The following is a 22,266-nucleotide window of genomic DNA, read 5'->3' on the forward strand; positions in this document are numbered from 1 at the left end:
AAGAGCTCCATGACATCACTGTCCCAACGCTGAAAAAGAAGCTGGTCATCTAGCACTGCACGGGAACTCAATCCATGGCCTCACTAACACGTGGAGCCATTGACACTGACATCAGACACAGCAGCGCCGGTGTCCATGACAGCCCAACACCACATCCACAGCCACAGCAATAAAACAACCTGCTGAGCTCCAGTCAGCTTCCAAAATCAAAATTCATCACAATTCATTTCATTTCACACAATTATGCTGCAATCATCCATATTGATCTCAAGCCAGGGAAACTAATCGAACAAAAGGTCATGTGCCAAGTAAGTGCATAAACAGTTTATCTAAAAACTACCATCTAGATAAATACATATTTTGGTTTGCCATCCCATATACTTATGATTTAAAACCTCAGGACTGAGATCTCATCGAAACCCAATCTACTGTTTCCTTGTGACGCTTGAATTAGACCTACACACTCTGCCTCCACCAGCAAGAACTCAAGCTGGGTGACCATTATTAACTACATACAAGTGTTGTTTATCACAGTGTTATCTCATCAGAAACACGTACAGATCTTCCTGCTGCTGTGCCCTCACTAAACACTATACATTATGCACAGCATTCATCATGCATGAGCTGTGAATAGTGAATTAGTCACTGGTTAACAATTGACCATCAGTAAAGTTATTTTCCACATTATTCTACTCCTCCGAGGGCAGAGAGTACAGGCGGCCGACAAATTAGGATGTAAATAATCTCTATACACTGAAAGCAACTGTCTGGCTGAAGCAGCTGTCTGAGGAGAGCTAATCTACACAACAAACTCGGGATTTGTTTTCACAACAGGGGACATTAAATGAAGTGAGGCTTGTTTAAATAAATAATTTGAAATTATGCCAGAGTTAAGTATGTATGTAACCCTGTTCAGTGAACAGCTTTCCTCTTTGATATCCAATCAGTTACTTTAGTGCGAGTGTCAAATCTGACCTGATGAACCTCACGTCAAAATCAAGAGAAAATATTGCATTATTGATGATAATAATAGGAATGTTTCTTGAGCAGCAAATCAGCATATTAGAAGGATTTCTGAAGGACCGTGTGACACTGAAGACTGAAAATTCATCTTTGATCAAAGGAGTGAATGACATTTTACAATATATTACAATAGAAAACAGTTATGTTGGATTTTAATAATACTATTTCACAATATTACTGTTTTTACTGTATTGTTGATCAAATAAATACAGTATTGCTGAGCATGGAGACTTCTTTCTGAAACATTAGAAATTCTTGAACTAACCCCAAACTGTTGTAGTGTAAATATATGTATAGTATAAATAATGGTATTATAAATATATTAATAGTGCTAAACATTTTTTTTTTTTTCGCTCTAATGGGACAATAATCTGCCCACAGCATGTGACAATTAAGTGCATTATTTTTGGATACATCCGAATGTCATTGTAATTCACTATTATACAATATTAATGGTCCATGATAAAATGGCTTGTGAGAATTTAGTCATAATGATAAAACCATAAAGAGAAAACAAACACTAAGAAAATGAGGAGCTGCTGAACAATTTGTCCTGCTGTAAATTTATGCGAGAAAGTGAGTGTGATGAAATGGAGCGTGTGCGAGAGATGAAAAAAAAAAGAAAGAAAACAAGAGGAACAGAGGGAAATGTATTGTAATATTAGTATTGATTCATGTATTCAAGTCTAAACTTCAATGGTTCACTGACTACTGTAAGACAAAACTGCAGTTAGACAAAAATGTGATAATAGGTGTTTGAAATCAAACATGAGGCACAGAGGAAAGGCTGAATCACTGTGTGGAGTATAATGGGAGACAATGCCCACTAGTGGAAACAGTACTGAACTATGGAATGCCAATCCTGCCATAATTAGAAATAAATAAAGAAATGTAAAAAAGCAAATATAAATAAATATATAAATAAATGTACAAAGACAAGTAAAAAAAAAATCATAATTATTATTTATAATTGTATTTCCTTATTTATGTATTTTAAAAAAAAAATCCACTTTTATTTATTTCTGCATTTATTTATTTTCACACTTATTTATTTCTACATTTCTTTGTTCGTAGGGTAATGAGGAGGGCCTGTTTTACCTCAGGAATAGCAATCGAGCCAGAGTAGGCGAGGGGTAAGCTTTGAGGCCACAGTGACACCTCGTGGTGCCCAAACGAAATACAAGAAGTGTAGCCTACATGACGTGCCTGTTGATAGTGTGGGATGAATGACTTAGATGGGCAGTATGGCCAAAATCTTATATCACGGGTCAGTGGCAACTACAGACAGTGCAGCCGCCCGAAGTGACTATGTTAATATACAGTCAGGTCCATAAATATTGGGACATCGACACAATTATAACATTTTTGGCTCTATACACCACCACAATGGATTTCAAATGAAACGAACAAGATGAGGGTAATTTAATTTGAGGGTATTTACAAATATATAAATTTATAAATTAGTATTTATAAATCAGGTGAACGGTGTAGGAATTACAACAGTTTGCATATGTGCCTCCCACTTGTTAAGGGACCAAAAGTAATGGGACAATTGGCTTCTCAGTTGTTCCATGGCCAGGTGTGTATTATTCACTCATTATCCCAATTACAATGAGCAGATAAAAGGTCCAGAGTTAATTTCAAGTGTGCTATTTGCATTTGGAATCTGTTGCTGTCAACTGTCAAGATGAGATCCAAAGAGCTGTCACTATCAGTGAAGCAAGCCATCATTAGGCTGAAAAAAACAAAACAAACCCATCAGAGAGATAGCAAAAACATTAGGCGTGGCCAAAACAACTGTTTGGAACATTCTTAAAAAGAAGGAACGCACCGGTGAGCTCAGCAACACCAAAAGACCCGGAAGACCACGGAAAACAACTGTGGTGGATGACCGAAGAATTCTTTCCCTGGTGAAGAAAACACCCTTCACAACAGTTGGCCAGATCAAGAACACTCTCCAGGAGGTAGGTGTATGTGTGTCAAAGTCAACAATCAAGAGAAGACTTCACCAGAGTGAATACAGAGGGTTCACCACAAGATGTAAACCATTGGTGAGCCTCAAAAACAGGAAGGCCAGATTAGAGTTTGCCAAACGGCATCTAAAAAAGCCTTCACAGTTCTGGAACAACATCCTATGGACAGATGAGACCAAGATCTTGTGGGGTGGTGATGGCGCAGTGGATAAGACGCATGCCTTTGGTGTGAGAGACCCGGGTTCGAATCCACTGTGAGACACCAATGTGTCCCTGAGCAAGACACTTAACCCCCTAGTTGCTCCAGAGGCGTGCGACCTCTGACATATATAGCAATTGTAAGTCGCTTTGGATAAAAGCGTCAGCTAAATGAATAAATGTAAATGTAAGATCAACTTGTACCAGAGTGATGGGAAGAGAAGAGTATGGAGAAGGAAAGGAACTGCTCATGATCCTAAGCATACCACCTCATCAGTGAAGCATGGTGGTGGTAGTGTCATGGCGTGGGCATGTATGGCTGCCAGTGGAACTGGTTCTCTTGTATTTATTGATGACGTGACTGCTGACAAAAGCAGCAGGATGAATTCTGAAGTGTTTCGGGCAATATTATCTGCTCATATTCAGCCAAATGCTTCAGAACTCACTGGACGGCGCTTCACAGTGCAGATGGACAATGACCCAAAGCATACTGCAAAAGCAACCAAAGAGTTTTTGAAGGGAAAGAAGTGGACTGTTATGCAATGGCCAAGTCAATCACCTGACCTGAATCCGATTGAGCATGCATTTCACTTGCTGAAGACAAAACTGAAGGGAAAATGCCCCAAGAACAAGCAGGAACTGAAGACGGTTACAGTAGAGGCCTGGCAGAGCATCACCAGGGATGAAACCCAGCGTCTGGTGATGTCTATGCGTTCCAGACTTCAGGCTGTAATTGACTGCAAAGGATTTGCAACCAAGTATTAAAAAGTGAAAGTTTGATTTATGATTATTATTCTGTCCCATTACTTTTGGTCCCTTAACAAGTGGGAGGCACATATGCAAACTGTTGTAATTCCTACACCGTTCACCTGATCTGGATGTAAATACCCTCAAATTAAAGCTGACAGTCTGCAGTTAAAGCACATCTTCTTCGTTTCATTTGAAATCCATTGTGGTGGTGTATAGAGCCAAAAATGTTAGAATTGTGTCGATGTCCCAATATTTATGGACCTGACTGTACATATAAATATTAATAATACAATATAATTGGTGCCGAGATTCTCCACAGGAGTGAATAAATACATAAATTTGCATGTTTCCCTCGTGTGCTTTGATAGTCTGGCAGTAGAACGTCTGTCAAGCATTTCAGAGGTCTTGTATTTGAATACACCCTCATATAGTTTTTTTTTCCCATTAAAACCAAAAGTGTTCATCAGTGATTGTATATCAAGAGCAGGGACACGTTTGTGTGCAATTTGTTTTGGTTTTGTGCTTTTACCAGAACGAACCACTTGATCGTCTGTGTTGTGTACGAGCGCCAAGAGAGAACTGATAACAGCAGCAACAAGCACTAGCCATGATTTCAAAAACAACACATACCAGCGATAGATCGCCTGTTATTTGACACACACCAATGAATTTCTTATCGAATGGAGATGTTTCTTTCTTTAGGTACATCCGTGCGTCACAACAACATGTTGCAAAAAGTGATGGGGTCCTGACACTTCCCACCTGCAAATTACGCCTATTCAATAGGCTAGTACTTTGAGGAAACTATTAAAAATATTCCACAGAATGAATAGTCTTGTTTCATTTGTTATATGTAATTTCCATATACACCTGATAAATTGATAATTATTCGTTCAGTTTCAGTTCATCTTTGAGACATGTTTCAGAAAGAGTCTCCCAGAGACAACTGAAAGTGCACCCTGTTTATTATTAATTGTATTTTTACTTTACAAAAGCACAAGGTTTTGTTTTTATTGTGAGTGTACACAAATAAAAGTACACCATTTATAGTTTATAATGATGTCTTGCACTAATATGTATGGCCAAAAATGATAGAGTAGGCTATTTTAAGTTGTTTGCTATTTAGTTTCATATGCCTATTTATGTTTAAATTTTAGGCAATATTTTTTAATATTTTCATCTGTTGATTCTGAAAAGTGAACAGCATGACAAAGATAGGCTCATAAGATGCACAATATGTCGGGAGACATGGAGTGGGTCAGACATGATTTTGACCACTTCGTTGAGTTTTGTTTTGTTGAAAGATGGTTTTGTTGAAAAAAGTGAACCAGTGAACCAAAAAAGTGGGTGGGTGGTGATGGCGCAGTGGATAAGACCCATGCCTTTGGTGTGAGAGACCCGGGTTCGAATCCACTGTGAGACACCAATGTGTCCCTGAGCAAGACACTTAACCCCTAGTTGCTCCAGAGGCGTGCGACCTCTGACATATATAGCAATTGTAAGTCGCTTTGGATAAAAGCGTCAGCTAAATGAATAAATGTAAATGTGAAAGCCTTTCTTTCAAGTGAATTTCGTTTAGTATAAATTGTATCTTAATTTTAATCAATGTTTCATCAACCAATGGTCTGGATTTAATAAATAAAGAAGAAAACCAAGAACGTCGGCTGTGGAATGGCTTTTTTACATTTCTTTGTACATTTATTTATTTATTTATAATTATGGCAGGATTGGTATTCCATACTGAACAAAAAAAAAAAAAAACAATAATAATTAAAATAAAGGAAGAAAAAAAAGACCTAATACTACCTAATTAGATTATGCTGGGTTAAAATACCAATAAAACCTTTCCATCACACACTATTTTTCACAAAATAAGAATACTTGTCTGATTATATACAGTTGAGGTCAAAAGTTTGCATGCCCCTTTTAGAATCTGCAAAATGTTAATTATTTTACACAAAATAAGAGGGATCATAAAATACATGTTATTGTTTTAGTACTGACCTGAATAAGATATTTCACATAAAAGATGTTTACATATAGTCCACAAGAGAAAATAATGAATTTATAAAAATGACCCCGTTCAAAAGTTTACATGCCGTTGATTCTTAATACAGTGTTGTTACCTGAACGATCCAAAGCTGTGTTTTTTAGAGATAGTTGTTCATGAGTCCCTTGTTTGTCCTGAACAGTTAAACTGCCTGCTGTTCTTCAGAAAAATCCTTCAGGCCCCACAAATTCTTTGGTTTTCCAGCATTTTTGTGTATTTGAACCCTTTCCAACAATGACGGTATGATTTTGAGATTCATCTTTTCACATTGAGGACAACTGAGGGACTCATATGCAACTATTACAGAAGGTCCAGATTTTTAATCCTCTTGCAGACACTTATTTACATAACTAGGTGGCGACAGCATGTTGAAAATATACATATTCACAAATGTGTGTGTGTACTATTACATAGGTACATATGCAGTGTTGGGTAGTAATTGATTACATGTAATCTGGATTATGTAACCAGATTCCACTTGTAATTAGATATTACATTTAAAATACTCCTAATCAGACTACAGTTATTGATTACATAATATTCACATAATAGCAATAGATTAATCATTATTTATTGATTCTCACGAATTTTCATCTTATCATCTACCATTCAGAAAATCATCCAGTTTTATGGACATTCACACAGACCATACTTGAATCATACTTGGCAGGTCGCACACATAAGTCAGCCCCCCTAAGTATATCCACTGGTGTTCCACAAGGATCTATTCTGGGTCCTTTGCTTTTCACGTTGTACATCAATGATCTTCCATCCATCTGTCCTAACACTAACATTCAAATGTATGCGGACGACACTATTATCTATATAAACAGAAGCAGTGTGTGTCAAGTTGCACATGAACTCACAGAATCCTTGGTACATGTCACAGCTTGGCTAGAACAATGCTGTTGCAGTTGAACATCTCTAAAACAGTGCATGTTCTTTACCAAAACTAATAGTTCACGTGTAGTGCCAGATGTTTTTGTACCAGGGGAAAGACTACAAGTTGTATCTGAATATAAGTACCTCGGTATTCTAACTGATTCCAGACTTTCATTTAAGGCTCAGCTTAAAAAGGTCTGTAACCGGGTCAAATTTTAGATTTATTCATGATTATATGCCGTCTGAAGCTGCTTTGATGTATGTGCACTCCATGATTATTTCTCATATCACTTATTGTTTAACTACTTGGTCGCAAGCTAGTATAACTACTCTGAAACCACTGGAGTCTTTGTATAAACAATCACTAAAAACTCTTGATAAGAAATCAGTTCAGTTTCATCATTGCTCCCTACTAAAAAAATATAATTTGCTAAACTGGGTCTTATTCGGGACTATTTAGTGTGGCTTTTATGGCCTTATTTCAGCTACATTTTTTCCCCAAAACTTACTAACCACGCATAATATTTGTTTTCTAAAAAATGCAAACATGTACATCCATCTTGGTCACATATTATTGTAGCACAGTTTGTGCTGAATACAAAACAAAAAAAAATACATGTTGGTCAATAAGTATGTTATAAGTAGCTGAAATAAGCACAAATATCAGGGCATATCAAAACATCTCAAGGGCCCCAAAATCACCTCAGACCCCAGAGGGTTAACCTGAACAAATATGTACATATTTGTCTACAGTTTAAGACTATACATAGCCTGACTTCACCATTAAAACAGTTTGTGAATATTAGAACAACTGCTACAAGGGGTGGGGAAAGACTGTATTATTCCTCTCAAATGATGTCAATCGAGTCAGTCTGTATTCTCAGTCAAAGCAGCAAGGGAATGGAACTCCATCCCTTCAACAATTAGAAGACTAGATACTTACGGTTCTTTTCAGTTTCATTTTTTTTTTAAATGGTTACTGACAACTCAGCACTGACTGTATTCTTGACAGTAGACTTCTTTGGACTAATTGCTCTTGGCTATGTTGCCTTCTCCTGTTGCCATCTCTCTCTCTCTCCTTTTCTTTATACTTTATTTTGTCTAGATATGATTTTTATTGTGCGTTCACGTATTTGTATTTTTTCAGTATTTTACTTTTTACTCCCTTTTCTTTGTAGATTTGTGTAAGATGCTCTGTTTTTGGTTTTAGGGTGACTTTTTTAACATTCTGTCAAGGGTCTACAGATGAAAAATACCCTTTTTGGCTAATTCTGGCACAGTCATGTTTATTAATGTGCATTGCTCCTGTAAACAAATAAACAAAACAAACAAACCAGTCACTAGTCCGGTGGCTGTAATAACACAGAAAACTGAGAGGCTACACAGTATTTGACCTCTGGATTTACAAAAATCTTTTCTGTTTTAAGAAGTGTTTCTCAACATGTCAACTTTGCATCTGATGAACACATTAATGTTCATTTGAATTATTACTCTGTGTTATTATCACAGACTTAACCATTTATTAGAATGTTTTTGGAGGACTTTTGTCTTTTAAACACATTAAAATGCACAAATTCACATTATTAATTATTTACATGTTATACAGGCGTTTTTGTCAGTCGAACATCTTTCACTTAATATATTTACTTGAAGTACCCCTGAGATTTTAAAGTAAGTAACACAATTGCATGTTCACAATTCTCTGATGTTGGTTTACATGACATGCAAATGATCAAAGAAAATATTTAATATTTTTAAGTGTTTTATTTTGATTGTTGTTATTTTAAAATATGCTTTAAAAATATATGCCTTTCATTAAACTCACAAACCCCCAGCAATTTCTTCATGAAGTCCAGTTGGAGAAACCTTGACGTAATTTAATGTTTAACGCACTTGATGTTGTTCAAAACATTAAATGTAATATATTCTCTTTCTGTTTGTATTTTTTATCAATATGGTATAATATTATCCTATTTAAAGTATTAAAAAGTGAAAGTTTGATTTATGATTATTATTCTGTCCCATTACTTTTGGTCCCTTAACAAGTGGGAGGCACATATGCAAACTGTTGTAATTCCTACACCGTTCACCTGATTTGGATGTAAATACCCTCAAATTAAAGCGGACCGTCTGCAGTTAAAGCACATCTTGTTCGTTTCATTTGAAATCCATTGTGGTGGTGTATAGAGCCAAATATTTTAGAATTAAAATCAATTAAATCAATAAAGAAGTTAAATCAAAGGTAATCAAAAAGTAGTCTGATTATAGACTTAGTTCACACTGCAGGTCTTAATGCTCAGATCGGATTTTTTTTGCTGAAATCTGATTTTTTTTGTTGCGCTGTTGTTCACATTGTCATTTAAATGCCATCAGTCTCATGTGTGAACCGTATACGACCCTGAAGTGACCCGCATGCGCAGAAGAAGCCATGACGTCAGTCGCTGCGGAAATAAAAACGGATGCTGCTCGTGTTAGCGTGTGTTTAGCAATTTTTAAGTTAATTTTCAATCGGAGCCTAAATAACGAAGTGATATTATTGGCTATATATTGTCTGCCATAGTGATTTTAATCTTCCCGCCTCCTCCAGCGCAGAATTGTGACGTCTGTCGCATTTCAGTTATGTAAAAATCGCATAAAATGCGACATGGCCGTTCAGACTGAAGTTGCATTGCAAAACATCGGATATGTATCTGATTTAGGACCACTTATGAAAGTGGCCTGGGCCTGATTTGAAAAAATCGGATTTGTGCTATTCATAAGAAAATCAGATATGGGTCACATTTGGGCAAAAAAGTCGGATTTGGGCCACTTTAGCCTGCAGTGTGAACTAAGTCATACTGCCTAAAATATGTAATATAATGGATTATGCTATTACTAACTTTTTTGTCTAATTTTTGTCATGTAATTTGGAATCAGTAATGGACTACAACTACCAGGCACTGCACATATGTTCTATCATAGATCAAGAGCTGAGGAGGCCATTAGAAAGACAACAGCTGCAGTTACAGAGACACTCGGATATTGAAATATTCTGGGGCTTTATTTTCTTGTTACATTTCAGCACCCTCTTGTGGTCATGAGATTAAATGGTTAACTTCCTGAGTAATCAAAAACCACCAAATTCAGATACAACACGAAAGATGTAGAAATCCGACATACTGTACAGTACAGACACAGTGGTGAAGGGGTTTATACGACTTGTCTACAGACAAGAGAGAGAGAAGTCAGACGTACTTTGTTGGAGCCGAGGGAGACGCGTCCTCCACAGCGTGCGCAGAACTTGGTTTGGCAATAAGAACAGACGCGGCCGCAGCCATCGGCAAACTTGGTTTTGTGGCAGATCCCACAGGTGGGCGAGTCTCCCTTCTGCTCCGGGTTCTTCTGAGTCTCCTCTCCGATCTTCTTCACCTGGTCCTTGTACATCTCAAACTGCTGGTGCAGCTTCCTGTGGAGAGCAGAGAGGGACATTTAGTGTTTTCTTGTAGTTGTAGGTGTGAAGAGCTGCTCCTGGATCAGTCTGAGTTTGTGCTGTGACAGGCTTGACACCTGTTAATTAACATACGTGCGAAACTCATCAGGAATAGTTCAGCATACCCTGCATGTTACTGCAAAAAAAGATGAAGCTATTTTCCATTATGTGTATGTAAATCCAAAGCATTTAATAGGAGCTTTCCACAAATGTGACCCTGGAGCACAAAACCAGTCTTAAGTCGCTGGGGTATATTTGTAGCAATAGCCAAAAATACATTGTATGGGTCACAATTATCGATATTTCTTTTATGCCAAAAATCATTAGGATATTAAGTAAAGATCATGTTCCATGAAAATATTTTGTAAATTTCCTACTGTAAATAGTGAAATATCAAAACTTAATTTTTGATTAGTAATGTGCATTGCTAAGGACTTCATTTGGACAACTTTAAAGGTGATTTTCTCAATACTTTGATTTTTTTTGCACCCTCAGATTCCAGATTTTCAAATAGTTGTATCTCAGCCAAATATTGTCCGATCCTAACAAACCATACATCAATGGAAAGCTCATTCAGATTTCAGATGACGTATAAATCTCAAATTCGAACAATTTACACTAATGACTGGTTTTGTGGTCCAGGGTCACAAATATGATGCAAAATAGGGTGTGATACTTAAATCAATCTTGTGAAAAGAAGTAACTTTAGGAAAAGCTCCAGCTCGAGAGGTCAAACTTAATATTATGATTGTTTATATGAGGGTAGCAATTTTGAGGGCATGCCTTGAATACTATTAAAACATTAAAAATGTTTAACATGTTAAAAATAATAACAATAATTATTTTCTAGAAATAAACTTTACATTTTGAAAAAAAATAAAAAAAAAAACTCTAAAAGGTTCTAAACTAAAATGATTCACTTTTATTTTTTAAATTGAGGAAATGGATTGACTTCCTTGATGCCTAGATGTTCTATGTTTAAAAATGATAACGACACCAAAATTGTATAACATAGTAAAGAAACACAGGTTAAAACAGCTAAAAAAAACGTAGAAAAAAAAGTACACTTTTGTACCTTATTTACCTCTAAAAGATGCATATTAGTACCTTAAAGGTACATATTAATACCTAAAATGTACATACTAGTATCTAAATGTTGCATGCATTATTGCATTTTGAAACAGTATCGCCCCATTGACAGATTCCGTACCTTTTATTCTGAGAATGTATAAAACAAGAAAACCGTAATGGTTTGGCACATGAGTGTTGTGATTCTTTGGGTTTTAGAGAGCACTGGGGATGTAAACATGACTTAAGTTCTTTATTCAGTAGTAATTGCATTAATATAATAGGCTTGACACTCTGGGTTAATTCCTATTCTCCATTCATCAGTCAAACCATATTGAAACGAGACCTTAACCACTGATAGGATGCGTCTAATGCTATAATAAGACTCGGGATGAGAGATAGTGCTGGTTTGATAGGATCCAAACCTAATGCAGACAGACTCGATCAATAATCTATCCCGAGAAAACACTTACTCATCAGATGTTTATTGATCCGGAGGGCGTTTTCCATTGTTTTTTAAGACGCATGGAGCGGTGAAGTATGTGACAGGGGCGGCTTTTACTGTACATGCTCTACACATCATGAGATTCAGTTTGAGCCCCAGAAAATCGATGGTGTTCACACTGAAACGATCCGACACTGTTTCACCACAGGAGTACATTAATATCCAGTGTGTCTGGTCATGCGTGGCTCATGGATTGAGCGTGTTGTGATGACATACAATTTAGGACATAGACAAGACTGTCCATTCAAGCATCAAAACATTTTAAACTTTAGTACACACTTAGGGTTGGCAGTGTTTTTATCTATATGTGCACGTGGTAACTTGATATGCTCTGCAAATGCAGCCATGGGTACTTTTGAGCCCAGAGCATTTCTTGGTAACACTTCACTTAAAGCCTTATATATAATGCATTATAAATATACATTTATGCATTAATTATGCACCTTATAATACATCATAATAATGATCTTCATTGTTATACCTTTAGAAAGTATAACGCATTCAAACACATGACAAACAACCAGATGTTACAAGGAATCTGCAGATATTATAATTCATTTTGACTTTATATCTTATTTATGAGAAGATATAATGCATTATAAATAAAGGCTTCAAGTAAAATGTTACTCATTTCTTTTGTAGTATAATTATAGTGACAAACTATATTACTACAAACTACATTCACTATATATGGGGTCAAACCCACTAGAGCTCTAGACTTGGCCCAACTGGACTAAAGGAATGGTTCACTAAAAATGAATGTTTGCTAAAATTTTATCATCCTCAGGCCATCCAAGATGTAGATGTGTTTGTTTGTTTGTTCATGGGAACAAATTTGGAGAAATGTAGTATTACATGGCTTACTCACCAATGGATCCCCTGCAGTGAGTGGGTGCCGTCAGATGAGAGTCTAAACAGCTGATTAAAGCATCACAATAATCCAGCAGGGGGTGCTCACCCTGTGGTCTGTGTGGGTCCTAACGCCCCTGTATAGTGACGGAGACACTATACTGTCAAAAAAAGCACCATCTTTCGGATGAGATGTTAACCCGAGGTCCTGACTCTATGTGGTCACTAAAAATCCCACGGCACTTCTTGTAAGAGGGGTGTAACCCTGGTGTCCTGGCCAAACTCTCTCCACTAGCCCTTGTCAATCATGGCTTCCTAATAATCCCCATCCACTTGATTGGCTTTATCTCTCTCTCCTCTCCACCTGTAGCTGGTGTGTGGTGAACGCACTGGCGCCGTTGTGCTGTGGCTGCCGTCACATCATCCAGGTGGATGCTGCACACTGGTGGTGGTTGAGGAGAGACCCCCCACATGATTGTAAAGCGCTTTGGGTGTACAGCAATACACAATAAAGGGCTATATAAATGCATCATTCATTCATTCATTCATTCATTCATTCATTCATTTTTAACTTCAAACTGTTGCTTCTAGCTAAAATGCAAGTCCTCTATCTAAATATTGCTTTCTTCAGTGAAAAGGTCATCTTGTCTGAATCAGGAGAGAAATCTGCACAGATCAAGCACTGTTTACAAGCAAAAACAGTCCAAATCAATTAAACAAATATGTGGAGGAAGCATTATTATGAGTTATATTTTGGACAGCTATTATGGTTTAAAGTTGAAACGCCATAATAATGGATTTGTTTCTGACAAACATGCAGTTTTTTCACTTCACAAGATGTGAACTGATGGACTGGAGTGGTGTGGATTACTGTGATGCTTTTATCAGCTGTTTGGACTCTCATTCTGACGGCACCCATTCGGATCCATTGGTGAGCAAGTGATGCAATGCTACATTTCTCCAAATCTGATGAAGAAACAAACTCATCTACATCTTGGATGGCCTGAGTGTGAGCAGATTTTCATGTTCAGGTGAACTATTTCTTTCAGCAGTATGATCTGAAGGCCCTGCGCTGTACTTACGGCTTCGGCTGCTCCTCACTGGGGGACTTTGACTGGGGCTGAAGAACATTACTAACCAGCTCAGTGATTCCACTGAAAGGATTCCACCTGTTCAGACAAGCATAGCAACATCAAGTGGCAAAAACCGAGGGGTGCGTTTCTGTCTGTTCCTCTAACACTTCAAATTTGACGACACCAAGGAATCCCAAAACATTTTGTTGAACTGTGCTGTTACTCACCGTATATGTTGAATCTTATCTGTTTCTTTATGTGTTTTATATAGTTCATCCAAAAATGAAAATTAATTGTTTACTCACCTTCATGTCACAGCAAACCTGAACACATTAGGGGATGATGAACAAACTGTTTATTCTGCTGTTTTTCCAGCTTGGATATAGCCTAATATTTCCGTTTGTGCTTCAAAGTCAAACAGGTTTAGAATGACATGATGATGAGCAGACTTTCACTTTTGAATAGACTATCAATGTTTCAACTATGGTTAAAAAGTCTGTGGTTAATAAGATTTTATGTATGTATGTATGAATGAAATTTATTTAGCAAAGATGCATTAATTGACCTAAAGTGTCAGCAGAAAAAATGTCATGGTTTCCACAAAAATAACTTTAACATTAAAAGTTAAATATATACTGCAAAAAACTACATTTATATTATTATTAATATTATTATTGTTGTTGTTGTTTGTAATGTACTTGAGAGCAAATGTATTTTTGTTGTAAAGACATTAAAACTTTAGAGGATTTGTTTTTATATATATATAAATTACTGGTAACAAAAGGTATATTCTTAAAACAAGAAAAGCTATTTAAACATTTTTTTTTTTTACAAATTAAAATGTATCTGTTAAAGATATAGTCTCTTAAAACATGTATTTATGAATGAAATTTATTTAGCAAGGATGCATTAATTGACCAAACGTTTCAGCTGAAAAATGTCATGGTTTCCACAAAACTAACTTTAACATAAAAAATAATTTTACAACATTAATTATATATATATATATATATATGTGTGTGTGTGTTGTCAAACGATTATTCGCATCCGAAATAAGTTTTTGTTAACATAATATATGAGTGTGTACTGTGTATATTTATCATGTATATATAAATACAAACACATGCATGTATTTATTTAAGACAAATATGTTGTTTATATAATAAATATATTTATATATAATATAAATTATATGAATATAAATATATACACATAAATATTTTCAAAATATATACTGTATGTGTGTGCTTTTATATATACATAATAAATATACACAGTGCATACATATATATGTAAACAAAAACTTTTATTTTGGATGTGATTAATCGCGATTAATCGTTTGACAGCACTACTATATATATATAAAAAATTAAATAAAAAATATAATAATTTATATTTAAATAAAAATATTTTTCAATGCACTCCACTGAAAAAAATAACCACATTTATTTATTTATTGTTTTGTTTGTTTGTTTGTTTTGTTGCAATGTACTTGAGAACAAAAGTATTTTTGTTGTAAAGACATTAAACCTTTCAGAGGATTTTTTGTTTGTTTGTTTGTTTTGTTTTGTTTTAAAAATAAATTAATGGTAACAAAAGGTATATTCTTAAAACAAGAAAAAACATGTAAACGTTTTTTTTTTTTTACAAATTAAATTATCTTTGTTAAAGATATAGTCTATTAAAACAAGTCTAATGCCACTTAAGTAAACTGATCTTGTTTGAAGGATGCTCACATAGTTTTACTGGTAAACGAGAGAGTAATGCATTAGAATTGACTAAAAAGAGATGAGTGGTTAGAGAAACAGCAGAGTGAGGGAGGGAGGAGAAAGCAGCTGAGTCTGAATCACAAGAGGACAGAAGAGCTGTATGACTGGAGCACTGTGGAGGAGCAGCTGACCAACTATGGTACATCACTACAGCAACACAGATGTGCTACTGAACGGATAAAAAGGTTAGTAAGGTGAGAAAACAGGAACAGTTTCAGTAAATCGTTGCATTGAGAAAACTAGAGGTGATGCTGTACAAGTGTACCAACTACAGGACATCAGAGCCAAATAACTGACCACGGGCCAGCTCTGAGGGATGTGTCACAGACAGAGAAGGGTGGAAAAGGAAGGTTGAACGCTGGAAGAGTTGTCTTGTACTCACTGAGCTGGCTGAGGCTTTGTGTCTTCTTTAGGAGGTTCCCTAAAAAGACATGTTCAACAGCTCAGCACACACACAGGGCAAAACAACAGACTAAATCAAACACTGACAAAGCAGAAACAAATGAAATAATTTGGGGCGGCCAAATTAGAGTGCAAACTTATTTATTACTATTATTATTACATAATATTAATAAATAACAATACATTTAATGCAATTTTATTTTAGCTAGTGCTGGGCAATGATTAATTGCATCTGAAATAAAAGTTGTTGTGCACATAAAATATGTGTGTGTACTGTGTATATTTATTATGTATATATAAATGCATGTATATATTTAAGAAAAATATGTTGTGTTTATATAGTAAATATATTTATATATAATATAAATTATAGGAATATAAATACATACATGTAAATATGTTTTAAATATATACAGTATGTGTGTGTCTTTATATATAAACATAATAAATATACACAGTGCATACACATATATTATATAATCAAAAACTTTTATTTTGGAAGTGATTAATCATTGCCCAGAACTAATTTTAGCACAATCTAGTAGACGTTTAAGAATTATGAATTTGCTAAGATTAATGTAAATTTGCTGATTTATTCATCAAAGTTTATGTAAATATATCCTGGAAATGGATGTTTCAAGTTCCTCTGATGGTACATTTTAACATTTTAATAATCATTTTTATTCTTTGCTGTTATTGTTATTCTTATTTTTCTTGTGCATCAGTTGTGATTATTATATGATCATTTTAAATCATTTTTATGTAAAGCATTTACATTGTGTATGAAATGTGCTATATAAATAAACTTATATTTTGATACAAAATTAACCAAATACAGCATTTGAGAAGCAACTCCAGAAATGGTCCAAATGACCAATAAAGCTCTATCTATTGGCAGCCCCAATACATATGATGATGATTATATAAATAAACAGAAAGCATGAGTGTTACAAAAAATATATATTTATGAAACAACATGAATCTAAAAATCACATAATGAAACACATTAACATAAAGAGAATAAATCATATATAATGAAAGAAACAACTGTTTTGCCTTATATGTGATTTTTGGTGTTGTATGCAATGTGCTATAATATTAATCTTTAATCTAAAGACCTTCTGTGTCAAATCCCATCATAATTAGCCAATTAACAAATTGTTCATCTGAGAACGATTATATTACAACATCATTTTGAGATGCACAGATCGTCACATCCACAATGCTCAGCATACAGTCGCACACAACCACACTGTTTCTGCAGCATACAGTATGCATACTGTACACAACATCATGCTCATTTTCTGAATGCATGCAGTCGCCATAATATATTACACAACCAGGATGCACTGCATGAAACACACTATATTCCGCAATGCAATTTTTTTTTGTATTGTTATTATTATTTGTTCTGACTTACAAAAGATGCATAACTGGATTAAAGTAAAATATATACATATATATATTTTAGTTTTTGAAACTCTCTGGGCTCTAATGTAGAATGGTACCATTTGAAATCTTTAATGTTGCATATTTAATAATAGCATTTAATTTTAAACGTAAAAAGTGTACAAGGCTTTAAAATAATTGGGAAAAAATGCAATTACTGTACTGTTGTTGTTGTAGTATACACCTAGTCTGAAAAGTAGTATACTTATACAGCAACTTATTAAGGCAGAGCCAATGAGCATAGGTTACTATAAGTGAGTGTTAATCTTGTTACACAACGTCTTCACACAACAGGCCTGACATAAACTCATTACTTGAGACTGAGATCTCATAAAAGCTCATGCACAGAGTTATGTTTACGGTATCGCATGAAAAAAAATAATAATTCCTGCACTGTCATATGGAAATAGTTTATAGTCAAAGAGCAGTTCAGAGAAACCGCAGTGTATGCTTGTCCAGCTAAACACTGTGTACTTTGAACACGTAAAGAGATTACTAGCTGTGATCAGCCAATCAGCACCGACACTGAGTCCTAATACAGCTCAGATGCAGAGATCAAGTGCACTTACACCACTAGCATCATTCATACTGTAGCACTACTCTTCTGCAGTATGCAATATTTATATGTGTACAGTATGTGCGCCCTGCATGCAGGGAATACCAGCATGATGCAGCATACAGTGCAGTTTTACAAACTAGCATGCAGTATAAATACTGCACAGTGTGCAGCAAGCAGTACATGAGTGTTGCATTTAGGGTCTATAAACATCGTCTGTCCTCATTTAGGAAAACTACATCAGCTGTGTTCAGTTCATTCAGATGTTATAGACAGGCTGAAAGTGTGTTGTGAGAGTGAGTTTGGAGTTTGAAGCCAGTTTGGATGCAGTGAAATATGAATGGTTCTCCAAAATGTCCAGTTATTAAGGTTACACTTTATTTCGATGGTCTACTTTAGACATTCTACGTACTAACTATAAGTAACTTTGCAACTACATGTCAGCTAATTGTCATTAGAGTAGAGTTAGGATAGAGTTAGGATTAGTAGAATAAGTTGACGTACTTGAATTAAGCACAGTTTGATGTTGTAATGTATTTTGTACAGAGGATAACAACTAGGACAAATTCCAAAACTGAAAATACCAATATTTGTTCAGAACTCAAGGAGAAAACAAACACATCTACTCTATTCACATTTAGTTCAATGGAGTGCTACAGGAATGATGTATTTTTGTAGGCCAAAACTACGGTGGCCGAGAGAGCTCAACGCGCTGCAACTTCAGAAAACACATGCAAATAGAGAAAACACCAGCAAATCAAGAAAACATCTTCATCAGTTTGACAGCACATGTGCTGCAAATGCACACAACACAAATGTATATCAGATGTAGGCCAGTAAGGGCTGTTTCGTGTAAACCTCACTCCCCTGATCTCAAAATGAGGCTCTCTAGCGATTGTTGCTAGAGGCCGTGGCCTGCCTCCCGTGACAGAGACCTGGGTTTGAGACCCACTCGGAACAAGAACAAGATGTGGCGGTGCGGACCCTGGGGGGGGTTACACGAATAAAGAATTAAATTTTGCAGTGCGTTTCTTTATTTGGTTGCGTTGTGAGTATTTGCAGCGCGTGTGTTGTCAAACTGATGAAGATATTTTCTTAATATGCATGTGTTTTTTTTTCTATTTGCAGCACGTGTGTTGAGCTCTCTCGGCCACCGTACAAAACCCAAAAATGAGTTGCATTTCATCACTTCCGGTTCCATCGTCCTGAAGTCAAAGTCTCTTTTTCCTATTTTTTTTATGTTTTTTTTTTTTGGTTTAACGCCTGAAATAAGGTCTGTCTAAGCTCAAGATATTTTCACATTTTATAAACATACAATAGCAATACACACCCTTGTGATTTTGAGAAAGGCATTTGCTAATAAGCGTGTAAATGGGACTACAGAGGTTGTTGGGACATTAAACATCACACCTAGTCACTTTCACAGCCTCATTGTGTTTATTAATTCAAACTTTCAGTAAAAATGTTTTTAAATAAAGATTGAAAGAATTGTCAGAAGCTTAATGGTGGTGATACTGAAGTCATGTGACTATAGTTAATTTATAGCCTATGTTTAGCTTTTTACTTCTGCTGATTGTCTTTAGGCTTCAAAATCTATAAAAGCTGTCTTCATTAATTAAGAATATCATGAAGAACAAAACACGCAAGAATCATAAACTTTTGTTGGTCATAGATCTTATTAAATGCAATAATCCAAAAGCCAATAGAGAAATCCTGTTGAGTGAACTTCAGGCTTGGCCTACAAAACATTATCACTCCAGCACTCAATAGAGATATGATATAATATGATTTTTATTAACTCACAAATGCAACCAAAATATATAACTTGAACATTTATCTGAAATTTCCACATCCTGTACCTCAATTGGGACAGTCACAACAAAAAATAGGCCTACAGTTTAATAAATAATTGGAACAATAATAAAAAGAAAAAATGAATGTCACACATCAGATCAGTAATCTTATGACATGACAACAATCAAGAAAATCTTTCAGGCTTCTGCGCTAAAATGTGCAAAGTGTATAGTGTTAATCCTCAGGAAAAAACAAAAACAAGGTACTCCAATTGTACAAAAAAAAATTTATTAATATTTAAAAAATCAGCAAAAATAATGTCACGGTGCACACACGAGGAGGACACAGGAACACGCAGACGAGGACATAAACTCAAATAATAGTCTTTACTGAACACATCAAGGCAAGAAAAGGCTTACAGACAGGAAACACCGGGGGTAACGAGTAGACCAGACGACATCAAACTGAACAGACAGGACTATAAATACACAAGTAAATCATAGATAATTAGACAAACACAGCTGGACAAGAATTAACTAATGATTACATGCAACAAGGACAGGAAACAAACCAAATATGGAAACATGAGGCGGGAACACATGACACACACAACAGAGGACTGACAAATAAAGCTGTTAAAACATTTTTAAGACTTTTTTTGGCTGTGACTATGGGCTCAGAGCTAAGAATCTTTTCTACAGATAACCAAATTACAAGCAATAGCAGAAAAGAAATACAACAGAACAAAGACAAATTAAATAAACAGTGCTTTTCAGGTTTTTCAGGTAGGTCTAAAAGAAATATTAAGGTACAGAATGTAAATAATTATGTGTAAACTAACCCTGCATAGTTTTTACTGTATACATTAAATACATATAGATGAATCCTTGTTTAAGTTACAAAGTTGTACACGTGACATCGATACATCGTATCTTTAGACATTTGACCGATCGTTACACCCATATTAATAAGCTAATGAGGTTCTGGAACACAGCTACACTCTACAGGCTAAAACACATACGCTTGGCCAGATCAAGTCAGACTCCAATGTTTGAATGGAATATGCCTCGTATCGTATGGCTTTACTCTGATAAATGTCAAGTGATCAAGCAACGGTGTATCTGACTAGGCAGCCAATCACAGAGCAGCTGAATGACTGAACAAATAATGATATCACTAAACAAGAGGCACAACATTCCCTAATTCTTAAAAGCTGTACTCAATCAGTGCGCTGTGTGGAGGAATACCCACAGTTATCTCTGTCTTTGTGCGTTACGTCACATTATGACATGCAGTCCAATCAAACTCCAACTCAGAAGCCAATTCAGACTCTGAATTTAAAGCTAAAGGCCCATAATAGATACAGCAATGTGTTTTTAGACAGACTAGTTTATTTGTCATTTAGCAGACATGTTTTTCCAAAGCGTATTACGGTGTGCTAATTGCCGGGACTGTCCCACTGGAACATGCTGGGGTTAAGTGTCTGACCCAAGGGCACAGTGGTGACAGACGTTTCCCAGTAATTCATTTCATAAGTGACTCTACCTGGCACCAAACCAGCAACAGTTACATTACCAGCCCAGAGCCTGAAACACAGCAGTCATAGCAAACTCAATCCTAGCATAGATGAAGAAGTGTGCATTGCATTTTGCATTAAAACGCTCTATGAATTCTGCTGAACTATGTGCAGCAAACACTTGCAGACATACTAATACTAGAAGCTTATACTGAACAAAAGGTGTAGGATTTACTGTGAAACAATCGTCACTCAGAATTCTGAAATTGATAGTACAATTAAAAAATAAATAAAATGAATTAAAATACAATAAAATAAAACTTTTTTTTTTTTAAATAAGGCACAATGAACAGTATCTTAATTTGAAGGACTTTTTCGTGTTTATTTTTTTTTTACAGATGTTTTACCTGTATTTTGAAATCTACATTGTGTTGTCCATAAAAAATTAATGTCCCAGTAATGAGCTGTTAGTACTTTTTCTGTTATTTTACAGATGTATTTCTTACAGTGTAAGTTTCACAAATAAAAAAGAAATCACATTCAAGTAATACATTGAATTAAACATGAAATAGAATGTCTGAAAGAGTATTTTATTATAAAATGTACTTCAGTAATCAAACTCTGAAAAATATTTTTTTTTACTAGAATGAGTAGTCTTTTTTTAAATTGCTTTAATTTATAATTTTAAAAAATTATTGACTTTTATTAATTTTTTTTTTTTTTTTACTATTTTTACTGCTCTGCCAAAAAACATTTCAACATCAGTCATTGATTTTAACGATGTGCAAACCAGCTACGAAGCACAACAGAATCCCACAGATGGCAGGAGTCTCAAGACAAGTTTTAAAAAGTTGAACTTTTTATCTTTAATTTTCTGTATTTACACATGCAACGGCTAAAGATGGTACTCTGAACGTACACAATATGTTTTTGTCTAAAA

The 22,266-nt window shown here is 35.3% G+C and overlaps 1 protein-coding gene across 1 annotated transcript in view; it reads right to left on the reverse strand.

The window, feature by feature from the left end:
* Positions 1–22,266, reverse strand: part of LOC306885319 (regulating synaptic membrane exocytosis protein 2-like) — a gene marked incomplete at its 5' end in the record, with an annotated part of 146,707 nt that overhangs the window by 119,592 nt on the left and 4,849 nt on the right. Inside the window, 3 exon segments of the mRNA XM_079441772.1 lie at positions 10,111–10,321; positions 13,850–13,936; positions 15,992–16,030. Of these exon segments, the coding sequence (XP_079297898.1) occupies positions 10,111–10,321; positions 13,850–13,936; positions 15,992–16,030 (337 nt within the window).

Source organism: Barbus barbus (assembly GCF_936440315.1).
Source record: "Barbus barbus genome assembly, chromosome: 19".
NCBI classification, from domain to species: Eukaryota; Metazoa; Chordata; class Actinopteri; order Cypriniformes; family Cyprinidae; genus Barbus; species Barbus barbus.